Source organism: Fonsecaea monophora (assembly GCF_001642475.1).
Source record: "Fonsecaea monophora strain CBS 269.37 chromosome Unknown Scaff4, whole genome shotgun sequence".
In the NCBI taxonomy this organism is placed as follows: domain Eukaryota; kingdom Fungi; phylum Ascomycota; class Eurotiomycetes; order Chaetothyriales; family Herpotrichiellaceae; genus Fonsecaea; species Fonsecaea monophora.
The window spans coordinates 178234-200861 of record NW_019173935.1 but is presented as its reverse complement, the minus strand read 5'-3'; the positions used below and the strand labels follow the sequence as shown (position 1 = coordinate 200861).

At 52.7% G+C, this 22628-nt stretch overlaps 10 protein-coding genes across 10 annotated transcripts; 7 read left to right on the top strand and 3 right to left on the bottom strand.

Annotated features, from left to right (window-relative positions):
• Positions 1 to 74: 74 nt before the first annotated feature.
• On the top strand, positions 75 to 878 carry AYO21_01067 (hypothetical protein; the record flags this gene model as incomplete). Its single annotated transcript, XM_022651051.1, has 3 exons — positions 75 to 171; positions 230 to 361; positions 415 to 878. 3 exons carry the CDS (start codon positions 75 to 77, stop codon positions 876 to 878), a joined length of 693 nt encoding a protein of 230 aa, XP_022516529.1.
• A 63-nt stretch (positions 879 to 941) lies between these two features.
• On the bottom strand, positions 942 to 3119 carry AYO21_01066 (hypothetical protein; the record flags this gene model as incomplete). Its single annotated transcript, XM_022651050.1, has 1 exon — positions 942 to 3119. The coding sequence occupies one exon, from the start codon at positions 3117 to 3119 to the stop codon at positions 942 to 944; it is 2178 nt and encodes a 725-aa protein (XP_022516528.1).
• Positions 3120 to 3705: 586 nt separating this feature from the next.
• AYO21_01065 (hypothetical protein) lies at positions 3706 to 7919 on the top strand (the record flags this gene model as incomplete). The annotated part of the gene is made up of 2 exons (XM_022651049.1): positions 3706 to 3759; positions 3816 to 7919. The coding sequence occupies 2 exons, from the start codon at positions 3706 to 3708 to the stop codon at positions 7917 to 7919; spliced, it is 4158 nt and encodes a 1385-aa protein (XP_022516527.1).
• A 980-nt stretch (positions 7920 to 8899) lies between these two features.
• Positions 8900 to 10684, top strand: AYO21_01064 (hypothetical protein; the record flags this gene model as incomplete). Its single annotated transcript, XM_022651048.1, has 1 exon — positions 8900 to 10684. One exon carries the CDS (start codon positions 8900 to 8902, stop codon positions 10682 to 10684), a length of 1785 nt encoding a protein of 594 aa, XP_022516526.1.
• Positions 10685 to 11367: 683 nt separating this feature from the next.
• Positions 11368 to 12444, top strand: AYO21_01063 (hypothetical protein; the record flags this gene model as incomplete). The annotated part of the gene is made up of 1 exon (XM_022651047.1): positions 11368 to 12444. One exon carries the CDS (start codon positions 11368 to 11370, stop codon positions 12442 to 12444), a length of 1077 nt encoding a protein of 358 aa, XP_022516525.1.
• Positions 12445 to 13257: 813 nt separating this feature from the next.
• AYO21_01062 (hypothetical protein) lies at positions 13258 to 14715 on the top strand (the record flags this gene model as incomplete). The annotated part of the gene is made up of 1 exon (XM_022651046.1): positions 13258 to 14715. One exon carries the CDS (start codon positions 13258 to 13260, stop codon positions 14713 to 14715), a length of 1458 nt encoding a protein of 485 aa, XP_022516524.1.
• Positions 14716 to 15096: 381 nt separating this feature from the next.
• AYO21_01061 (hypothetical protein) lies at positions 15097 to 15870 on the top strand (the record flags this gene model as incomplete). The annotated part of the gene is made up of 2 exons (XM_022651045.1): positions 15097 to 15336; positions 15391 to 15870. 2 exons carry the CDS (start codon positions 15097 to 15099, stop codon positions 15868 to 15870), a joined length of 720 nt encoding a protein of 239 aa, XP_022516523.1.
• Positions 15871 to 16388: 518 nt separating this feature from the next.
• Positions 16389 to 18108, bottom strand: AYO21_01060 (hypothetical protein; the record flags this gene model as incomplete). Its single annotated transcript, XM_022651044.1, has 3 exons — positions 16389 to 17001; positions 17184 to 17462; positions 17726 to 18108. The coding sequence occupies 3 exons, from the start codon at positions 18106 to 18108 to the stop codon at positions 16389 to 16391; spliced, it is 1275 nt and encodes a 424-aa protein (XP_022516522.1).
• A 667-nt stretch (positions 18109 to 18775) lies between these two features.
• On the top strand, positions 18776 to 21010 carry AYO21_01059 (E1-like protein-activating enzyme Gsa7p/Apg7p; the record flags this gene model as incomplete). Its single annotated transcript, XM_022651043.1, has 1 exon — positions 18776 to 21010. The coding sequence occupies one exon, from the start codon at positions 18776 to 18778 to the stop codon at positions 21008 to 21010; it is 2235 nt and encodes a 744-aa protein (XP_022516521.1).
• A 279-nt stretch (positions 21011 to 21289) lies between these two features.
• On the bottom strand, positions 21290 to 22547 carry AYO21_01058 (hypothetical protein; the record flags this gene model as incomplete). The annotated part of the gene is made up of 4 exons (XM_022651042.1): positions 21290 to 21529; positions 21692 to 22141; positions 22253 to 22446; positions 22514 to 22547. 4 exons carry the CDS (start codon positions 22545 to 22547, stop codon positions 21290 to 21292), a joined length of 918 nt encoding a protein of 305 aa, XP_022516520.1.
• Between the last annotated feature and the right edge of the window lie 81 nt (positions 22548 to 22628).

The window sequence follows — 22628 nt, the reverse complement described above, 5'->3', positions numbered from 1 at the left end:
AGACTGTCAATCTCTGACTGCTCCTGTTATTTGATACCACCGCCTCACTTCCAATGGTTCAAGAAGTCTCTCACATGGATCAGGTCCAAGCAGACCCCTACCTGTACCCACATGATGCTTCCCTGTCGCCGGAAACGACCGCCCTGGTTATTATTGACATGCAGCGGGACTGTAGGCTGACTGCTAACCAAGATGCTTGGACTGGTGCGCTGATATTCGTCCCCTGTAGTCTGTGAAGTGGGCGGATACTTTGACTGTCAAGGATACGATGTGGCAGATGCTCGTGCCATCATCCCAGCCATTCAAGCCCTTCTTTCTACCGCACGAAAAGGCTCATTCCCAGTCTTCTTCACTCGAGAAGGTTTGAGGCTGACATCACGCGGTCATCAGAATGCTTTGCTGAGACTCCTGTAGGTCACAGACCAGACCTCTCCACCTTGTCAAGTCGCGAACGATTTCGGTCTCGCAACAACCCTCGACATCTGGGTATTGGTGACAGCGGCCCATTGGGAAGATTCTTGATTCGTGGAGAAAAGGGTCACGACGTGATCCCCGAACTCAGACCGCTGCCCGAAGAGATCATTATCGATAAACCTGGGAGAGGGGCATTTGCTCATACGGATTTTGAGCATATCCTGCGGCTTCGTGGCATCAGAAACTTGATTCTGACGGGAGTAACCACAGATGTCTGTGTTTCCACCACCATGAGGGAAGCCAATGACCGCGGCTTTGACTGCCTCGTCCTAGAAGACGCCACAGCTGCAGCCACCCCCAAGTTGCATCAATTCGCATTAGATTCCGTCAAAATGGAGGGCGGTATCTTTGGCGCCGTAACTCAGTCTGGCAAAATAATCGATGCCATGGATACTTGGGCCTGATTACCAAGCCTACCACACGATTACCCCAGTCCATTTGTTGACCTCTTTCAATACTCAGGGGCATCACATTTTCCTGAACGTGTTCCCTGATGCACTTCTTCGATCTTGACCTCTCGATGTTTTTGTGATGCCGCCATTAGTACTGTTTGTACGTTTTGGCTTCTTGGTCGGATCAAAAGATATTACCTTGTCACCGACAGCCTCGCCAAAACCAGTTCTTCGTTTGGTCCGTTCGACTGGCCGGAAGCTTTCAGCTCGAGAGCCAAATGAGCGATCGTGTGATGTTCTTGCAGCATTGTTCGACTTAGAAGACGTGACGCGCACCTGAATTTGATCGCCCCTCTTCTTCTGTTTCTTGCCCGAGTGGCGTCTGTAATCGGCAGTCGATATTCGATCTGTTGTTTTGTATCTGGAGGGTCCATCATCTTCATCTGTCTGATCCTCATCACTCGACCCAGGAACTTCGTCGATCGCTTCCTCTTCGACAGCGGTCAGACCCTTTTCTCGGTCGTGATCCAATGCAGCCACCCTGGTGCTAGCGTTGAGTTGCTGAAACTCTCTGGAAGTCTCATCCACTGCGAAATCCTCATCTTGGAAGAGTTTGGCGAAACGTGAATCTGCAAGGAGACCCTTCTCCTCATCTTGAGCAGAGAGAACCTTGGTGGCCTGCGCAGCCGCAGCCTCATCGCCTCCTTGTGCCAATACCCTTTGAGCGCGACGTCGTTCATTCTTTTCCTCGCGTTCAAGTATTCGTTCCACCATCTTCCGGTTGACTTTGACACTGATTTTCTTCTTGCCACGGATTCTGCTCTCGCGTTCTTTGTCGATCTTCGCTTGAACCCGCTTCGCTCGCTCTTCTTCCCAGGTCGTCGGATTTGCAATCAGCTTGGCTTCCTCATACAATCCCTGAGCCACGAAGAAGCCATGCATGTATGGTCGGAGGAGATTCGTCTTGCCCACGAGGTGATCCAAGTTGAGCATGCGGAGTTGAGGCGGCGTGAGGAATTTGTAGTTGTCGTACACCTCCCCTATCTTTGACTTTGAATACGCGTACGGATCATTTGGATCCTCGGTCATCTCCTCGACGACATTGTCCAGGAATGAACACCACTTTGGGGCCGGCCCAAGCTGTGGAATGAAGAATGCATGTTGTTGTCGACCTTCGTTGGCCGTCAGAAACATCCCACTATCTTTGCACCAAGCAACGCAGTTAATGTCCACCGCTGGCTCTACCGATGTCCAAGGTGTTCCGTCCCGCTCGTCCCAGAGCTTCAATATCCGTCGGTCTGCTGAGGCGACTTTAGGCTCTCCAATGGAATCTCGGGTCTTGACACCCTGCGTCAAGAACTGTATATACTGGATTGGGTAACCGTAACCTTGGTCCTTCTTCAAAGTCGGAAGTGAGGATCGTAGATCGTAGAGGTAGATGAGACCAGATGAAGTTCCAACAGCCATGCTGATGCCAGAACGATGGAAGTCGAGAGCTGTCACCTGCGGCCGCCCTTCAAAGTCAGCAGGCACACCAAGGGTAGCCACTCGAGCTCTAGATCGCGTATCCCAATATTCGACGGTGCCTAGTGATGTGCCAAACGCCAACAGGTTGTGGCTGCCTTCTGCGACTGCAGCGACATTGACACTGCCAGCCCTGATGCCTCCTTGTAAAGCACCACCGCCTATTGAGTTCATGTCGTCACCTCCAACGTCCACCTCGAACTCATTCATGAATCTTCCCAGCTCAAGATTAATCCTGAACACTTCTCCCATTCCATTTGCATTCACGCCAACGGCTGGAACCAGCAATTCGGTGCTGCTCCGGTCATACGCAAGGTCACGACCGTACCGCGGTATTCGTAGCGAATCATGACATCCACCAGGTGTATGAAACTCCAGGGAGCGGTCCTCTTGCAGATGAACAGATTTGGAATAGTCGGAGGATAGGAATATGAATGTCTTGTTCAAGGTATTGGTATGTCTTGCCCACGAAAGCGCAAGGTTGGGTAGGTAATGAGTATGGATTTGTGGCTTATATGTTCCCGTGCTCATGACCCATTCGCCATCTTCGCTGACCCGCACGCACTGACTGGCTTCCTCGAATTCAAAGTCTTGTAGCAGCTCGACGCGGTGGGCATATTCAGGGTCCTTTTTTCGCTTCTGCTGTTGCGAAAGCCCTTCCGGGAGGCTGCGAGAGGTCGACGAGCCAGACACCGTATAGACTGGAACGGTGCTGTTGGTTAGTCTCATGCTGGGCTCGTAGGAGAAGCGAGTTTCGCATGTCAATCCCAAATCATAGGTAATGCAGACATGTCAACCTGCTTCTTGTTAGTTGACTGACTGCTAAATGGCAAAACTGGGGCGTCACTTTCATACCTGGTGGCACTTCAACTCTTTTTTTGGGGGCGGCTTGAAATCTCCAAGAAGCGGGTCACGCGAGATGCACGCCAAGATTTTTGGGCTGTCACGTGCTCTGCGATCGAAGTCTTCTGATGCTGGCTGGTCCTTTGACGACGAACCTCTTATCCCGTGTTACAGTAGAGCTGGTCTCTTCCACTCCTTCCATATCTTGCTGTCTCACTTTGGAAAAGAGAACGTTATTCTACGTAAACCTGTGAGATCCAGCCTTTGAAGTCTATCGGCTCCGACCTCAGGTCACCTTACCAAGTCAGCCGACACACGTGGCAATATCGCCCTCATAGCCTCGAGGGTTTCTTGAACGTACAACCATTTTGCATGCTGGAAGACACTCGTGCAATGCACCTAAAACTCGAACAACTTATATTGTCTTGCTGTTCCCGACGAGCAGCCATTATCCCACCCAACGGTTGACGACATGAATACCACGTTGGAGTTCCCAAGTAACTGTTCCACCAACGTCTACACTCTTGTGAGTCGCGGAAAATACAACGGGTCTCATACCCAGTGAAACTAATGGCTCTCAAGAACGATTTTGGCGAGATAGCCTATATTGTTTGCACGGTGGCAACTCCGCCGACGCAGGACCCGTCCCAAATTGTCAGTAGTGTAGAGAATACTCTTGCTCGACTCCGGAGGACTGAGCGTCAGTTTCGAGAAGCATCCATTCTTGCTGCGCTAGATGTCGAAGCTCGTCAACTCTTCACCTTCTACAAGAAGGTGGACATTACTGCTCCGAAAGACCAAAAAACCCTACTGTTGAAGTTTGGTTACGTCCTGCGGAGCAACACTTGTACGATCGCCTACAAGACCGCTGCCCGCCTTCCAGACCTGCTGAAACCAGAGCACTCTCGGCTCTACCGACTGTTTCTTACTGCGATTGTGTCCAGCATCAAGTTTGTCCCCAATGGCGAGACTGATATTCAGCCATTGGGTGCCAATTTGTATCTAGTCGAGCAGTCTCCGTCGGTTGCTGATGTTCGTCAACTCGACAGGGTCAAGAAATGGCTCCTCTATCGTATCGATCTACAGGTGGTTTCAAGTGGCCATATCATACTGACAATTGCAAAAGATGGCGCATTCTCCTTCTTGCGTATTCCGGACTGTGCTGCCACGCTAAACTGGAATGATCACACACAGTCCGAAGCAACGGCCATATACCTCGCACCCATTGCGCGAATTGCACGGTCAACGCGATCAAAAATCCTCGCTCATAAAAGGTTTGCTGGCACGTCTGGCAACGCGGCCAATGACGAGACACCGCTTTCTGATGCGCGAAGAGAGATCTGGAGAGAGGTGCTACCGACTTGGCTCAAGGAATATATGAACACCAGTATCGATGCAATGGAAGCTGACTGGATTGAGATCGAAGTACCTGTAGAGGAGGTCGATCACGTGTACAACGAAAATCAGCAAGATAATCCAAGTCCCGAGAGTATTAAGTGCGACTCGGTTACTTGGAAAACAATCTTTTGGCCCGTAGACCTTTGTTTTGTCTTTGCCGTCGAAGAGTCTGTCACGCCAAAGGAACCTCAAGGGAACCATGATCCAATGCAATTTGTGTGGGATTGGATTCTTGGTACGGGTGGCAATGCGTCAAAGCTTGAAGCCGACCCGCAAAAGGTGGTGGATGAGGACGATGAGCCACTGTTTGCTGATGAGGGTGCATTTGACGATCCAGTGCATTTCCATCCGTTCGGACCTCCGGCCTTTGGGGCAGGCCAAACAATATATCCGACTCCGCCTGATGTTGGAATGACACATCCAACGCCGGGCTTCTCATCCTTTGATGGGATGTCTATGACTCCAGCAAATCTCCCTCGCAGTACTGCTGAACGGCCTCTTCCACAAGACGAGGACATGCCAGACTTCGAGGACGAACCAACAACAGGCGGGCTGCAGACATATTATGATGAAGATTTGTTCGAGGAGCACCCGGATGACAATCTCGGTGCAGAAGCCAATGGCGACGAACCTAATTGGGATTTCTTCGATGGTCCAGGGATAGATCCTACTTCTGCACGCTCTGCAAGTCACGGACGCCTCGAAGAGACAGCGGTGAGTGGCGAGACTCAGCCAGGCACCGAAGCCCACGATCGAATAGCTAGTCAAAATGACGCTTCTCAGGGTCCATCTATTGTGGAGGGCGACAGTACGGGCTCTGATATCGCGCCTAAACTACCCGCAAATACCAAGTTGCAGCAATCCCAAGAGCAGATGGAAGAGCCGACCAGCATTCCCCAGTTGCAAAATAAGCAGACACCACAACCTTCGTCAAAACAAGGTCCTCCTTTGTGGCAGCCCAAGGCAGCCAGAGAACCCAGAATTGGTGCTGAGCGTGGACGTCGTTCAAGTCTGTACGATGGTCCATATTCACTGCTGTCCGTGTCAACACATGACAGTAGATACGGCGCGGGCGGGGATTATTGGTTCGATCCAACGCCGATCCTTTCTAATATGGAACTCTATCCAAAGCCGAGCCCGGTCTTTCAGAGACCTGCATCAAGTTCATCAGACAGTGACAGTTTGATGACTAGTTCCAGCAATTCGGCAAACCCTGTGTCCAGGCAAAGTACAGCGCATGTGCCATTCAGACAATGGACAGAGTATCAACCTCCGTCCCCAAACGCTGCCAGTCGCCAGCCCGAGGTCGCCAAGTTGACGCTCTACCAGGACGTGCAACAGATACTAGGATCTTTGAGGCCTGGCTTGATAGAACCTCCCGCGCCATCCGACTTCCAGCTGGATACCCTCGGACCTCGCAAAATTCCTCCCGTATCCCCACAGACGCTCCTGCAAATCGCTCACGTTTTGGTTGAGCAGATGTCTCAGACAACCCTACTACCTCATGGGGAGTATTCGAGGGAGACACACCGTCCGCCTCGTGATCACATGGATGTAAGTGTTGATTTGAGCGGCATCAACACCTCTGCAACACCCTCGAATGTGTTTCAACTTACCAGCCTCAAAGCCGAACAAAACAACGGCAGAGTTCAGGGCAAGGTGGTAAGAATCCTGCCGGACCAGATACGTGCTCGTCGGATGGAGCGACCACTTACGGCCACTATCTCTATTCTGAATTTCTGGGATTCGTTGAATCTTCAACCTGAAAATGGACCAAAAGACGTGACTGTCTTTTGCATCCATCCGAGTCAAAGTAATGTGGCGGAGGGATGTCTCAATCTGCTGCAGCGGCTCGCCGAAACTTACACTTCTTGTTCTCTGGGATCGCATACGATCGGCCGACTCTCTGGTCTCACTGATACTGGACTGGTAACATGGGGTTCGAATGACACGGGTGAGCATAACCTCCTTCAAACATGCCAGTTCGTCGGTAAAGCTCTTGCGACTACTTCCGACGTGAAGGGTACTGTGCTTGTCTGTGTGATTGGCAGAAATCAGAGCGTGAATTCGTACCTGGAGGCCTGTATTGCCTTCTTCAGTCTCTTCGAATCATTCAGAGAGGCGCGAACGGACAACCATGGAGTGTCCGACATAGCTTTACAAGTCATTCCCAAAGACTTTGTCGCCAGTGCGGAATCATTGGTGATCCCTCCCCAAACAGCCTACATACGCCTGGCCATTGAGATTTACAACCGCATTCCACCGTCAGAACCTCTGGTTTCTCCAGCCGCTTGCAGCTCAGCCGTTGTGCTGTCGAAAACGGAAAGTTCGGTGCATTTACAACTGACGCCAACGTACTGCTCTCCTCTGGAGAAGCATGGACCATGTCTACATCTCGCATACTCCGTCAGCCAAGACAATAGATGGCTTACTGCGGCGTGGACAGACGAGACAGGGCATGTTGCACTTAGTATGTCATATTGTCTTCGCATTCGACACTCAGGGAAGAACAGGTCCCGCCATGGCATATTCCGAGAGATGTGGGATATCTCGCAAGACCTCATGAGCAAAATGCGGGGGCCATGGCGACTAGTGGTCGTAAGGCACGGATACTATGAGCAAACAGAGCTTCTCGACTGGCATCAGCTCTTCGAAAATTCCCCATCATCACAGAAACGATGTCTGCTAGTACTTCTGTCCGTCCAACTGGACCCAGATTTAGAGATCTTCCCGCCATCCACCCAAGGGAAAGGTACACAGATGGGGACACAGAATCTCTATGGGACACCTGCGTCAACGCCGCAGGGCAGCATGACGTCTCCCGAACAAACTGTACCAGCGACTCCAACGCCTGGTGGCAGTTCCTTTATGAATGCTCCGACACCTTCCGACCCTGGGTTCGATCCGAATAACGAGAGTGATCTCATATTGGTAGATCCCTCTGAGGAAAGCTGGGTTGTCATTCTTCCATACGGAATTAACCAGACGAGGAGCCTCATCGAACTTCGACCGTCACAACTTACGGGTTATCTCATGAAACGTAGAGGTACCAAGGGAGAGGATGGGTACAATATGCTTGAGTTCAGCCTAGTCACCTCGACGACCCGCATATCGGACGCATCGAGCGAGGCTCCACCAGACGAGTTACTTGAAGATTTGATCAAGCAGTATCGAGGCCTCGTGACTCTGGGCGCTACTCGAGGCTGCGTGGATCCAAACAGCGAATGCCTCCCTTGGCACATTGCGACGGCGATCAGAGGAGCCCAGCTCCTAGGGCAGGTCATGTAGTTCGCCTTGGTCTCTCCAAGTGGGTCGATGTGCCGACTTCGGAGCAGAGTGGAAGGCAATATTACTCGATACTACTCACAGAAATACTACGCTATGTGTCAAACCCTGCACAGGTACTATTGTTTTGTTGGCCAAGTGGTCCGCACCACGAGTGGGAACTGGCTGGGCACTGGATATAACTACCTTGTACGTCCTTGCATCACATCGACCTTCCCAGCCACCACTACTCGCTACTCAGTTCTGCACAGTTGATTTGACAAACAGTGGGACAATTGTCAGACCTGCTTGCCTGCTTACCGGGGCAAGAGGATCCGGCATCTGATTAGATCCTTGGATCACCGATTAGATTCTGGGTTTTTGCATGGCAAGGTCACCAAGGTCTAGCCGACTACTCCAAGAGGCACGTCACCCACCCCCCACGAAAGCGACAAGCTGGTATACCCCTGTTCGCCAACAAGACCAAATGAAATCACCCTCTCGGCTCTGTACTTGGCAACCCTGGCACCCTGGACAAGAGCTGATAGCCCGTCTCGCCCGCCTAAAATGCCGCTTTTCCCGCCCCGCTTCGAAAATTTTTATCTGATGATCAGATTAGATGATGTTTCTTCGTCCAATGGCTTTTCCATAGCGGCCATAGCGTCGACTTCAAACCCCACCCATTGCCTCACAGATCAAAGATCAAGTCTCCTGCACGAAAAATGTCCCGATATGACATTTTGTGTCTCCAGTGTCCCCTAGCTGGAGATCACTAATGCTGCTCGACTTATTATTGCCAAGGGGGGTGGAAAACTTTGAAGTTCAACTCCAACGTAACTCCAGTCGGTGTCGCCGTGTGACGCCCTCGCCTCATGTCTCAAGTACAACTATAACTAGACAAGCAGTTCCGTCTTCCCCTCCTGTGGTTTTTTGGTTTTGGATGGTATCCTTGACTGTGGACGCGTTGACAGAAGCCTGAGAAGGATCACAGTTTCTTTTTCATCATGTCGTTCTCGGACGAGTCTCACCCCAAGGCTAAGGACATGCCGTCCGGCCCTAAACTTGCCGAAGATAGTGTGCCCCATTCGGCTGTTGAACAGCCTCGTCGACGCAGTTCTATCGTTGAGGCAGAGAAGTCGCCTGGTGTGGCGAGGATCGAAGCCATCAATCAAGTCCTCACCCGGACCGATCGTGTATTCCTCTTCATTGGCGTCTTTCTCATTGCCTACGCCTATGGACTGGATGGCATTACTCGGTATACATACCAGACCACTGCTACAGCATCGATGGGCCATCATTCCCTGCTGGCCACAATCAACACGCTTCGTGCCGTCATCGCCGCCGCTGCCCAGCCGACCGCTGCCAAAATTGCCGATGTCTTCGGCCGTCTGGAGCTAGTCTTCGTCAGCGTGGTCTTCTACGTTCTGGGATCTATCATTGAAGCCTGTGCCACCAACGTCGACGCTTTCGCCGGAGGCTCTGTTCTCTATCAGATCGGCTACACTTGCGTCATCTTGTTGGTGGAGGTGATTATTGCCGACATCACCTCCCTGCGAGCACGATTGTTCTTCAGCTACATTCCCGCACTGCCATTCGTCATCAACACCTGGGTGAGCGGCAACATCACTCAATCTGTGCTGGGTGCGACCACGTGGAAATGGGGCATTGGCATGTGGTGCATCATCTATCCCGTGTGTGCACTGCCGCTCATGATCTCTCTCTGGTTGGTTAGTCGGCGTGCCCGCAAAGCAGGAGTATTGGAAAAATACAAAACGCCCTACGAGATGCTGGGCGCGAGGAGACTGGTGGTGGAGCTCTTTTGGACGCTCGACGTCATTGGGATCATCTTATTGATCGCCGTCTTCGCTCTCATTCTTGTTCCTTTGACCATTGCGGGAGGCTCGACTTCTGCATGGGGGACCGCCCGTGTCATTGCGCCTCTTGTCATTGGAATTCTCTGTGTCCCGGTTTTTATCGTGTGGGAACTCAGAGCACCTCGACCACTTGTGCCCTTCCACCTCCTGAAAGATCGCGGCGTCTGGGGTGCGCTAGGGATTGCATGCACCTTGAATTTTGCCTGGTACATGCAAGCCGACTATCTCTATACGGTCCTGATCGTCGCCTTTGATTTCAGCATTATGGGTGCTACGCGTATCACCTCCTTGTACAGCTTCACATCTGTCATCGCCGGTTTCCTCCTGGGTATGGTGGTCTACAAGGTCAGACGCCTGAAGTGGTTCATCGTGGCCGGAACCTGTCTATTCATGGTTGCGTTTGGGCTTCTGATTCACTACCGGGGGTCTCCCAACTCCTCCGGGCAGTCGGGTGTCATTGGTGCACAGGTCCTCTTAGGATTTGCCGGAGGTTTGTTCCCGTACCCAGCCCAGGCCTCGATCCAAGCCGCAACCAAGCACGAACATGTTGCCGTCATCACTGGCCTGTACCTGGCCACCTATAACATCGGGTCCGCTTTGGGAGGTGCGATCTCGGGGACCATCTGGACCAACGTGCTTCCAGGTGCGCTCGAAGAGAGATTGGCGCCACTTGGCAACTCTACCCTAGCAGCTTTGACGTACGCCGACCCCTTCTCAATTGAAATCGAATACCCCATCGGCACACCGGTGCGGACAGCCATCATCGACGCATATCAGCACTCACAGAGGTTGCTCTGCATCACGGGTATCTGCCTCTGCACGCTTCTGATCGGGTTTGCACTCTGTCTCCGCGATCCTAAGCTGGGTGATGAACAGAGTTTGCCCGACGCGGAAGAGAAGGAGGTTGTTCGTTGAAAGAGGAAGAAGACTGTCACTCATTTGGCTCCTGGATCTTGGGAGTAAGGTGAAGTGAACCCACTGGGAAACAACAGTTAGGGAGTCCTCTGGCCTACCAAGCTAACAACGACCACAAGCTCTAAGCTATAAGCTATATCTTCTATGTACACTGTCATATTTTTGTAATAAAAACCTTACTGCACAAATCACCTACTTACTACCTCGTACTGTTCTGACACGGACCTTGACTGTGATTGTCAACGGACAAGGCCTGTATTGGTCACCCCGACATTACGCAAACCATATTCCACCCACCCACCGGGTCGGGTGGAGATCAAAGGCTCTATTCCGCTCCGCTCAGCGCAGGCACGAGAGGGAACCACGAACCACATATTCACATATTCACATTTGTCGAGGGGTTTCTGGATTCTATTGGTTAACCAGGTCTTGATGCCTTGAGGACGATTAGGACCTTGCGCACAAGTCACAAATCACTATGTCGTCTTTCCTATGTGTGAGGACTTCCTGGCACACCTATGGGGATATATATGAGACCAGAGACCATGGTCGTCCACCAAGTCCTTCAGATGACAAGACAATACTTACCGTCAGTTTACTTTTCCTCTCCGAACGGCGAATTCACCTTGAGCAGAATAGAAACAGCACAACACACAATAGACTCACACACCTCCAGTAACATCATGGCCATCAGACCTCTCCTCGTCATGAGTCTCCACGCCATGGCCACAATCACAGCGGTGGGGCACCCGGTCAATACCATCAAGTCTGTCAGAGCAAGGGCCATTGCCGCAGGGCCGTCGATCGACATGTTCAAGCCGGACAACGACGGGGCCAAGAACATTGCCGGTGTGGTGGGTGATGTGACGGGTGTCATCACCGGCATTCCCATGGGCACTGGTGCTGGTGCCGAAGCTGCGGGTGCCATGCCTGGCGATATGTATGGCACACCCGCCGATGCGTACAGCCTTCCTGAAGATGCATACGATGCATACGACTACCCTGAAGATGTATACGATGAATACGGCTATCCTGAAGACGTGTACGACCTCCCTGCAGACGCATACGACCTGCCGGCGGATGCGTACGACCTACCTGACGGCGACGTTTATTCCACTCCCACCAATTACGACGAGGAACCCTCGAGGACGTCTCCGCAATATTCCAAAATGACCATCGGATGTCGGGCGAAAGGGTGTGACAGTGTGGTCAAGGTCTACGACCTCGCCATGCCGGTGCCGACGCACAGCTGTCCCCGGGATGCGCTCGCCGCCCTGGCCAAATGGCGGCTGTTCTGTGACCGACCTCCCAAGGTCTTCAACAATCTGATTCAGACGGAACCCAATTGCTGGAGCCGCGCGCCTTCCATCGACCGGTGCTGCGGCGAATGGGTTGACCTCGACGACCCGAAATACAAAGACTATCCGTCGCGCTACATACCGATGGAGAAGGGCTTTGCAGACGACACGTACGTGGCGTCCTGGATACCAGAGATGGGGGACCATGGGGACCGCCGCATCATCAAGCCGGGCTGGCACGAGTACAACGTGAAGACGGACAAGTGTCAGTTCTGGCGACCCGAGAACGAACTCGAGTTTGCGTACTTTATCAACACGCTGCCAAATTATGGGATTTGGGATGTGGATGAGACGGGCAAGATCTGGGGCCAAACCGCATGGAATGCCGAGGGTGTGTCTCCGGGGTCGCTGATACCGGGCTCTGACAGCGAAATGGATCTATCCAAGGCTGTGGGAGGTTGATTGTTGGGAGATGTTTGTAGTCATTGTGAGTTTTGGATGTCTTGGGCATTTGAGCAAGCGAGTTGTATATTTGGTTGGGCGGGGTGGAGCAATAATGAGACGGGGGGGGCTTCGTTATTACCTGTATTCTATTTATTTTCCATGTCAAAGCAGGTCTAGACCTGTGTGTACAAAAATCCTTGGATGAGATTGACATACACCATCACTACGCAGTAATTTGTTGTTTGTGTAACCGTCGCGGTGAATCTGTACATCAAATTGTTGATCCATGACGTCGCGTTGATGGTTGTGGCGTCACCACGCGTCGATGGCGTGAAACTCGGTAGAAAGTCAAAAGTCAAAGTGAAAGTGAAGCGGAGGTTGACAGTGAAAGCGAAGGTGAAAAGCTGCTGCAACAAAAAGGAATTTTCAGATGCGCTTCACACCCGGCTTCATTCTGCCCCAATTGATCGGATCGGCTTGTTGGAACTACTCTGGTGCTTTTGTCACTGACGCTTCTCAAAACACCTCATTTCATTGTATTAGCTGTTGAGCTCGGAAGCTGCGCCTCACCGGCCCTCAGCTCCCATCTCCCATTCACCAGCTTTCAGCTGCTCAGGTCTCCGCTCTAAAGCTTTCAGCTCTCGGCGCATCCTGAAAGCGCAGATGCCAACCCTCCCTTAACCCCTGAACTGCGTTCAGTACTTGCAACCCGAAGCATCTATTTTCTCTGCGTTAGCATTGCATCCAGTGCACTTATTCCCAACCGTCGTTGTTCTAACTGTCATGGCAGTATCGTAGTACCATACTCCTCCTCCCGATTATTGCTTCGTTATGGCTGCTCCTCCACTGCCCACGAGGGCCAGAACTGCTAATGATTCCGATGATGACGTCGTGACCGAGGGAGACCCTTCAAGCACCGCCGGCCTGTTGGTCGAGCGGTTGCAGGCCTGGAAACACATGTGTGGCTATCTTGAGAACTACATCTCTGCGGTTGCAAAGGAGCAGGCCGGTCGGGCCAAAGAACAAGAGAAAGTCTTGAAGACACTGTCGACTCCTCTCCGTGAGGCCCATCACTTCGATCCCGCGTTGGGCGGCGTCGCTGGTTTGTTTGAGAACTTGCGGGCCAACACCCAGGGGCAAATCAATCTGCACACCGAGACCTCCAAGAACCTCACGGGATCAGTGCTTCCCATCCTCGAACGTTTGCACGCCGAGATAAAGAACAAGCACAAAGAAATCTCCAACGGCACGGGGAAAGGGACCAAGGCTGTCGAGTCGGCGCGCTCTCATTCACAAAAGCACATTGAGCTGCTGGGCCAACAGGCTGCGCATTTCGACTCCTCTGGGGGCAGGGTGTCTGCACAACATGACCCTTACGTGGTCAGGCGAGGAACTCTGTACCGACTCAACAAACAGTTGCTGGAAGAGAACAACAACAGACAAGATCTGATTGCGGTCCAGAACTCCTTTGCCCAGTTTGAGACGTACGTCGTACAGACGGTGCAGACTGCGCTGAACCAGTTCAACCAATTTATGAGCGGCCAGGCAGACCGACAAAAGGCCATGTTTGGCGACATTGCCTCCACCGCAAGCAATATCCCGCTGGACTTCGAATGGAATGGCTTCACCAAACGGAACCAGCACATCCTGGTCAACCCGAATGCCCCAGCGAGGACGATGGATGCCGTGTCGTTTCCCAACGAAAACCATCGTTCTACCAAGCCGCTCATCGAAGGCACCCTAGAGCGCAAATCTCGTGGAATGGGTGCTCTCAAAGGCTACAGCAGTGGTCACTATGCTGTCACTCCTGCCGGTTATCTGCACGAGTACAAAGACAATGATAACTTTCAGAAAGACCCCAGTCCCGAGCACTCGTTATACCTCCCGGACTGCATCATCGGGGCTGTGGACGGGCAGAAGTTTACGATCAAGGGGAAAGACTCTTCGGGTAGTAAATTGGGGCAGAAGATGGCCATTACGTCAGATTTCCAGTTCAAAGCGCTCACCAACTCGGACGCGCAGCAATGGCACACAATCATTGCCAGTTTCGCCAATTCATCCAACAGCCTACCCACGAGCCCGACAGAGTCACGCAATATTACCCCCATCACCACCAGGATGGAAGAGAACCAGACGCAGGGCGTGATCAGCGGACCAACAAGTGCATCAACACCCAAGACTGCGCAGCCAACGAGTGCCACTTCTGCCGCCACACCGTCTTCGGCTGGCGCCTTCAATCCCGGGCTCGGTTCAAACTCATTGGAAGACAGGAAAACTGCGGGAAAGTAGGATGATTGTTGTGATTGCCCTGAGGTGAATGTAGGGGTTCTCATCTTTGTTCAAGCCCTGTTGAGTCGGTAATAATTTGATACCCACCAGCGTTTATTCCTTGTTGAAATAATTTATATTATAATGGGCTGAATGGGGCGAGAAAGCATAGTATCGTCACGTCACGTGACTATATAGGGGCAGCCTCATAAAACAACGTAACCGTCATCAATGCGAACTCCATACTGTTATTCCCACTCATTGCCACCGTCGAGTCCTTCCCTGTCTGCGTCCCTGGATTTTCAAGCAGCACCCTACCAGGGCGGTTTCGTCCGCTCGGCGTCACATATTCGCCTCCATAATGACTGCTGATCGACGCCCACAATAAGAACACCAACACGTATGGACAAGGAGGTGGCGAAAAGGGACAGAAATGCTGAATTAATGGGGGACAATATTATTGGCATTTATCTCTCGGAAGATGCATTCCTCTCTCCTGAAAAGAGTGAAAGTCCTGGGGACAAATTACGGCGCTTTGTCCATAGCCAAGAGAGAATCCAGAACCTTCGCCCGCTCGGTAGCGGAATTCACTGGGTCGTGTGTCTGGCCACGATTAAGGATACCCCATATGTGTTGAAAGTCGTGAGAATGAGTTCCACGTATCACAAACCAGAACTTGTCTAACGTGTTGCGCAGTTCTACAAATGGAAGCAACCCGGTCCTCGCTTCTACTCGTGCGAAGAGGCTATCTACATCACGCCGCTCGCGTACGAGAGTCGGGCATTTGCTCGACTGGACTCAAGCAATCAAAATGGCAATTGGGCTATCCGGTGTCATGGATGGATGAAGTTAGCGGATACCCAATTCAACATGATCAAGGATGTTGTTGCTACTTGTGGCTTGAGTAGCCATGACCTGAGCCGTTGGGTCATCGTCAAAGAATACGGGCTAACCCCGACAAATGCTTCTCATGTTCCAGAAATCCTCGAGAATTTTGTGATTCCCATGGAACTGAAAATATCACCGCAAGATCTTCGGCCTGAGAACTTTAGAGGATCGAAGATGGTCGACCTCTCGTGCGCCTTGACGTATCCGTGCCCCGGATGGTCGGAGTACGAATTCAAATTCTTCTATACAGACACCATTCGTGGGGTGCTGGATTGGTTCAAAAGCTAGCCAGGAGGATGATCTAAACATGCTTACGTCTTCTTCCCCGAATCTTTGCCCTTGAGCCTCTTTTGTACTCTGGCTCGCACTCTAAAATGAAATATGTTAGTGGTAGGCACTGTCTGTCGGAACACTTGAGGGTTTATACCTGGCCAGGATCACTTATGCCACTAGGTGGATAATAGTCTGTTTGAACAGAGAGATCCTTCCTAGTCTCCATATGGAGCCACGATAGTTCCACGGGATACTTCTGAACTGGAATGGTCGGTATTCAATGTTCGGATTTGCGTCATCACCGAAACTGGAACCCGTGTCGAGAGACATTGCTTGGAGTCCCGAACTAATCGTCTCGGTAGAGAACGTCCGTGAGTGGGAGGGTTGGTTTCTTGTATTCTGTGGTACATTTCTAGACGGTCTTGAGGATGCTAGGCCTTGCCCTAATGATTCTCTTGAAACACGTGTACGCCGAACCTCTACCGATCCTCGTACAATATAATCACACTTTTCACTTTTTGTTAGAGGGTCATTCATGACCTTTTACCATTCGAGACGACCATTTCTTTTCCTTTTCCTCCTTCACCCCCAAGAGACTCATCGACCAACCCGTCTAGTTTTATCCCGTCAAGGTCAAAGCCCACGAGCCCGCTCCTCTTGGGGATGAACTGCCTAAGCAAGACGCCGGCGTCGCGCAAAACCTTGCGGGATGCGTCATCCATGTTGTAGCTCTGGGAGTAGACGACCTCCTTGACGCCGACCTGGGCGATCTTGACGGAGCAGGTCAGACACGGGCACGTGTCGCAGTAGAGGACGGCGCCGTCGCGGATGCGCTCGCGGCCGGCCTCGAGCAGTGCGTTCTCCTCGGCGTGCAGGCACAGGCACGTGTTGAGGGCGACGCCGCCTGCGTTGCCGGACCCGTTGCACCGCGCGCACCCGCCCTCATTGCAATTCACTAACCCCCGAGGCGTGCCGTTGTACCCGGTGCTGATGATACGGGCGTTGTGCACCAGCACGCACCCGACCCGCCGTTTCATGCAGTTGCTCCGGTGCGCGGCCAGCGACGCCAGCGTCATAAAGTACGCGTCCCATGTCGGGCGGAGACGGAGGGGCGATGCGAGATCGAGCGTGGAGAGGAATGCGTGGCTATGGGTTTCCCCGAGAGATAGAGAGAGGGTAATTTTAGTTTTGGTTTTCAATCGCTTGAGTTCTTGGGATTTGGTTTTTGGTGTTTGGGTTATGGAGGTGCGGGAAATGGGAGATCCAATCAATCTAGGGAGACGGCCATATTATGGAGGAAGATATGCAGGAGGAGGAGAACTACTTACTATGTCGAGATACTCGGAAAGGAGTTGAGAATAGACAAGTGCGCGTGTGACAGCAGAGGGAGAAGCGCTGTCTTGGCTGGTGAATGGTTTGGAGGTTGATCGTCGTTCTCATCAACCGCATCAGACGTCGTCCTCGTGGATGCTGAGGCGTGCGAGTCGCGAGAATCGACATCACTGAAAGAAACCAAGTATGGCTGGGCACGAGACCCGTACAACTTGAGGTCATTGTAGAAGATAAAGTCCGCCAGGGACATTGGTGGCAGTTTGCGTTTTTGACACCTGTTATACATGGCACGTACAGAATAGGATTAGTTACGCCCTCGTTCTGCCGTCACATTCGTTTTATGTTCTCTGATAAATGAGGAAAAAGAGAAGGTCGAAACAGAAAAAAAAAAGGAAAATAGGGGCTCTATCCAACTGTTTTTGCTGGAAAATGAACACATCACTGAAACCAGAACGAAAGCAGTCTGGGCTATCCAAAGCAAACACCCAGAAAGATACTCGGAAATGACGGAAGCATAGATCAGAAATCACAAACATACCGCTCGTTGAACCGCTCAAACCTCGTCCCCAAGGGCGCATCCACGTTCAGTAGCATGAAGAACGGCCGCCTCAACAGGATCTCCAGCGTCGTTTCATCGTAGATGTCCGTCAGGACCCAGTGCTCGCGCCATCTCCTGGTGACAAAGTCCAGGAGGGACTCGACGTCCGGAAAAGAGAGGCCCCGCGTGCCGATCTGGTCGGTGACGCTGGGCAGGAGACGGAGGTAGTCTGGCGAGAGATCGTGCGATGTGGGTGTCGACGGTGATAGTTGAAATTGCTGTGGCGTGGGGAGATGCAGGCGAAGGAATCCGTGGTGTTGGACCAGATACTCGGCCGTGGTGTGTTTCCCAGAGCAAATGGCGCCGCAGATGCCGACCAGCATTGTTGTGCTATCGTGAGAAGAAGGGAGTTTTGGGACAAGGCTGTTTGACTCGACTTGATACCTCGATGGATTTCTCTGTTTTCCCCTAGTCGCTGGGCTGCGTTGAATAAGTCGCTGCTGACTTCTCTTTTGGGCGGGATCTCCAGGCGACTCTTTTCAACCCCTGAGCTGGTGGAAGATTTGTGCAGCTAACTCTTGATGCTATTATTGCGGTTGTCTTTCTATATTGAGAACGCGTAAAGTGGTCATGGCCCCGCGACGCGTCCGAATGACCAGGTCTCAGTCTAACCCAAAGAGAAGCCCTCGGCATAAAGCAGCAGCAGATGACCAAGCCCCGGGCATGAATTCCGGCCCCCAGCTTGTATGGCTCCTCGCAACCTCCTTTACACATGGCTTGCCCCAGCCACTCTGCTCCACCACCACCGCCACGACGACACCACATGGTCCTGCCTAGATGATCTGATGATCCCAGCCAGGCTGACCTTGACCAAGTTTCCAACAATTCATCATCCTTACATTCGAATTGTTGCCGGTCAGAGCTTTCTTCTCCCACACAAGCACAGTCTTATCATTCTGGCATATCGAGTTTCTGTTCTTGTATGCTGAAGGGGAAAACCAAAGCAACCTTCGTCGACTTCATTAGGGGCCTCGCACACAGGTCGGAACAATGCAGTACGTTCCTTTCGCCTCCGACATCGAGATACCTTTCTACGCCTCCTTAGCGTCGCACAAGATCAACCATGACAAGCTCGACGACTCGGCCCGCAAACTGTTGGGTCTCTATGAGATCCGTCCCGCAGACAATAAGGAGCATTCCTGCCGCATGCAAATCCATGCCAATGCGCTGACGAGCGACGATGTACCCGCAGGCTTCTACCGCGCAGAGGGTATGATCAAAAACCTCAACACGATTGAAGAGTACCGCAACATAGATAAGCTAGCAATGATTCAACGGGCCGGCAAGACCATCTGGGATGCCATCAACGACGGCACCATCTACTCGTGCCCCAGTCTTCTCGCCTCCTTCCTGGTCCTCAGTTTCGCAGATCTCAAAAAGTACAAATTCAACTACTGGTTCGCGTTTCCCGCTCTCGTCATGGATCCGCCCTGGGTACCCGTGGCCGCTAGTGGAAGCCTCGCAAGTTCAGAGACCGGCATCCCGTACAGGAAATTGACCTCCATTGAGAGCACAAACCTGGTCGATCATGTCCAGACCTGGAAGTACGGCGTGGACTCGAGACAGCATGGATTTTTCCTGGTCAAAAAGGCACGGGATGCTCCGCTAGAGCTTACTTCTAACAATCCCGGCGACGACGACTTTGGGCCTACTTCTCCACAGTCACCTCTTACCCCAACCGCAAGTCTCGGATACACATGGCAAGTGGCCTCGTTATCGAGTTATGACACCGGCTTCTTCGACGGTGCTGACCCCGAAGACTGTTTTGTCGGGTTTGTCGATCCGTCTAACTACACCGAGCCGGGTCCTGTGGCGCCAGGATGGATGCTACGAAACCTCCTAGTCCTGGTCCGGCAACGGTGGAAACTCGACAAAGTACAAATCCTTTGCTACCGGGAAACGCAAATGCGACGGGACGCCGCGCGGAGCGTCATCCTTAACATGGAGATATCCAGACAGCCGTCGAAAACCAACAGCGGAGGGAACGCAGCCCAACCCCCAGATTATTCACAGACCATGCCCAAAGTCGTAGGCTGGGAACGAAATGCTCTGAACAAACTCACTGGCCGCGTGGCCGACCTCACTGAATACATGGACCCGACCAAACTTGCCGATTCATCCGTTGACCTCAACCTGAAACTGATGAAATGGCGCATCTCGCCTAACCTGAATCTCGAAAAGATCAAGGAGACCAAATGTCTCCTGCTCGGCGCCGGCACGCTCGGGTCATACGTCTCGAGAAATCTGATGGGATGGGGAGTCAGACATATCACGTTCGTGGACAACGGGACCGTCTCGTTTTCGAATCCTGTGAGACAGCCGTTGTTTACGTTTCAGGACTGTCTCGATGGAGGGAAGCAGAAAGCCACTGCTGCAGCGGAGGCGCTCAAGACAGTATACCCCGGCGTCCAGTCCTCGGGCCACGTGTTTAGCGTGCCTATGGCAGGACACCCGATCACGGACCCCGAGAAGACCAAAGCGGAATACGACACATTAAAGAAGCTAGTGGATGAACACGACGCAATCTTCCTCTTGATGGATACACGAGAGTCGCGATGGTTGCCAACCGTCATGGGGAAGGCAAAGGGAAAGATCGTCATGAACGCCGCGTTGGGCTTCGACACGTATGTGGTCATGAGACACGGTGTCCAGGCGGTTCCTACCCTGCCCGGCACGCAGAGAGAGGCCGCGCAGAAAGAGAACAAGGGCCAAGCGGAACTAGGCTGCTATTTCTGCAACGACGTCGTCGCGCCGGCGGACTCCATGAAAGACCTGACGCTGGACCAGCAGTGCACGGTGACGCGGCCGGGCATCGCCGCCATGGCCTCGGCCCTGCTAGTCGAGCTCTTCGTCTCCATCGTCCAGCATCCACGCGGGCCCGCCGCGCCAGCTTCGCTCTCGACCGACCGCGGCCGGGGCGACGACCCCCATCCCCTCGGCATCGTCCCGCACCAGATCCGCGGCTTCCTGGCCACCTTCTCTAGCATGACCATCACGGGCACGGCGTACACTCACTGCAGCGCCTGTTCCGACAAGATCCTCGACGCGTACGACGCCGACGGCTGGGCCTTTGTCCAGAGGGCCCTCAACGAGAAGGGCTACGTCGAAGAGCTCAGCGGCCTGAAGGAAGTGCAGAGGCTGGCTGAGGAAGCGGCCAAGGATATCGAGTTCAGTGACGAAGAAGGCGTCGAGGGCGCCGAGGATGAAGAGGGAGAATTGATTTGAGCGACACGACTGTACCGAGTAAGTAACAGTGGCTAGCTACCTAGCCTTGGTCACTCATGCCTTGTGTCGGAGATTTTCTAAGAGGGAAGATGGTAAGCAGCCTTCCATCACCTCACCGCTTATATAGATATATAGTGCCGATCAGCATTCCTGGTTTTTCGACCTTCTGTACTCCCTTCCCTCTCTTTCCCGCAGTATCTTCTCTCTTTTACCCCCTTCACAGGAAGATACAAACCATGTCCTAGATATCATTCCCTACCAAGTGGGAGAGTCTATGCTTCACGGCTCGGCAAACACCGCGTCCCGATCAACCTTTGCCAACCGCTTGATGCCCACGAAATACGCCTCGCGGGATTCACTCCGCGAGCTCTCGGGTTTCTCGCGATGGACCTTGTGGAACATGGCCTTGAGGCTCTTCTCCAGCGCCTTGTCTTCGACGCCCTGGTAGAATTTGCACACGAAATGTCCGCCGACTTTGAGCGTGTCGTAGCTGAATCGCAGGGCGGCTCTGCAGAGATCCTGCTCGTTTCCCAGGAAAGAAGTCAGCGGAATTGTTGGCGTGTCTGGGAATTTCGCGGAAAGTCATGATGATAATGTCGTGAGGGTTTGCAGAAGAGAACCAAAGGAAAAGGGAAAGGGCAAAAGTGGGTGACTCGAGCAGCCTCAGACAGACACACGTACCATACTTCCTGCATGATCGCGAAAGGCATTTCCACTCGTGTTCATCAACCTGCGATAAGGGTTACTGATGCTCTTCTTGTAAAGCCCTTCAAGCGGGTCCCAGGGTTCACACATGTCGCTCAACACCACGTCGACCGACTTGTCCAGATGTTGTCGATCTTGCTCTTCTTCCTCAAGCGTCTTCTCGTGGCTTTCGCGCTCGAGGTAGCCAGTTGCCTCATCCTCGAGCACCGCTTGGTCTAGTCCGCCATCTGAAGTTGCGGACGAGCCTAGCGTGAGTGGTTGCCGTAGACGGCCCCGGTCGGGGTTTCGCAGAAAGGACTTTATCTCGGCTTGAATGTCTGGGGACAGAAAGTCGCCTTGGATTGTCGACACACCCTTTGGCGGCTGGACGGGAAGGAGATCAACACCTAGCACTCGTCCCCGAGGCTTTGTCAGGTCAATGGCGACCTATGCAAAAGGCAGACATGTGTCAGTATTCGGCCCTCAACTCATCTGGCCCGAGTCCCCGCAGACATCGACCCGCAACCTCTCCGTTCGCATGTGTGGTTCTCTTCTTACCTGACTCCAACTCCCCGGCGCAAACCCCAGATCCACCACAGTCATGCCAGGCTTGAAAAGCCTGTATCGCTCATTGATCTGTAACAGCTTGAAAGCCGCCCGACTCTTCAATCCTTGGACTTTTGCGGCGCGAGCAAACTGGTCCCCTCGCTGCCGATCAGTCCAGCGCCGCGTGCTCGAGGAAGCGAAGCGTGCTCCTTTCGTGGAAGTCGAGGGTGAGAAGCGTAAAGGTGACGTGGAAGGAGATGATATACGACCAACAGGCAATGAGATAGAGTTTGGCGAGGGGAGACATGGTGTCGGACGTGGGTTCAGGGCAAGAGGACTGATAGAGGGATACTTGAACGTCGTGAGTGCGCTAGCCGAAGAGCGAACA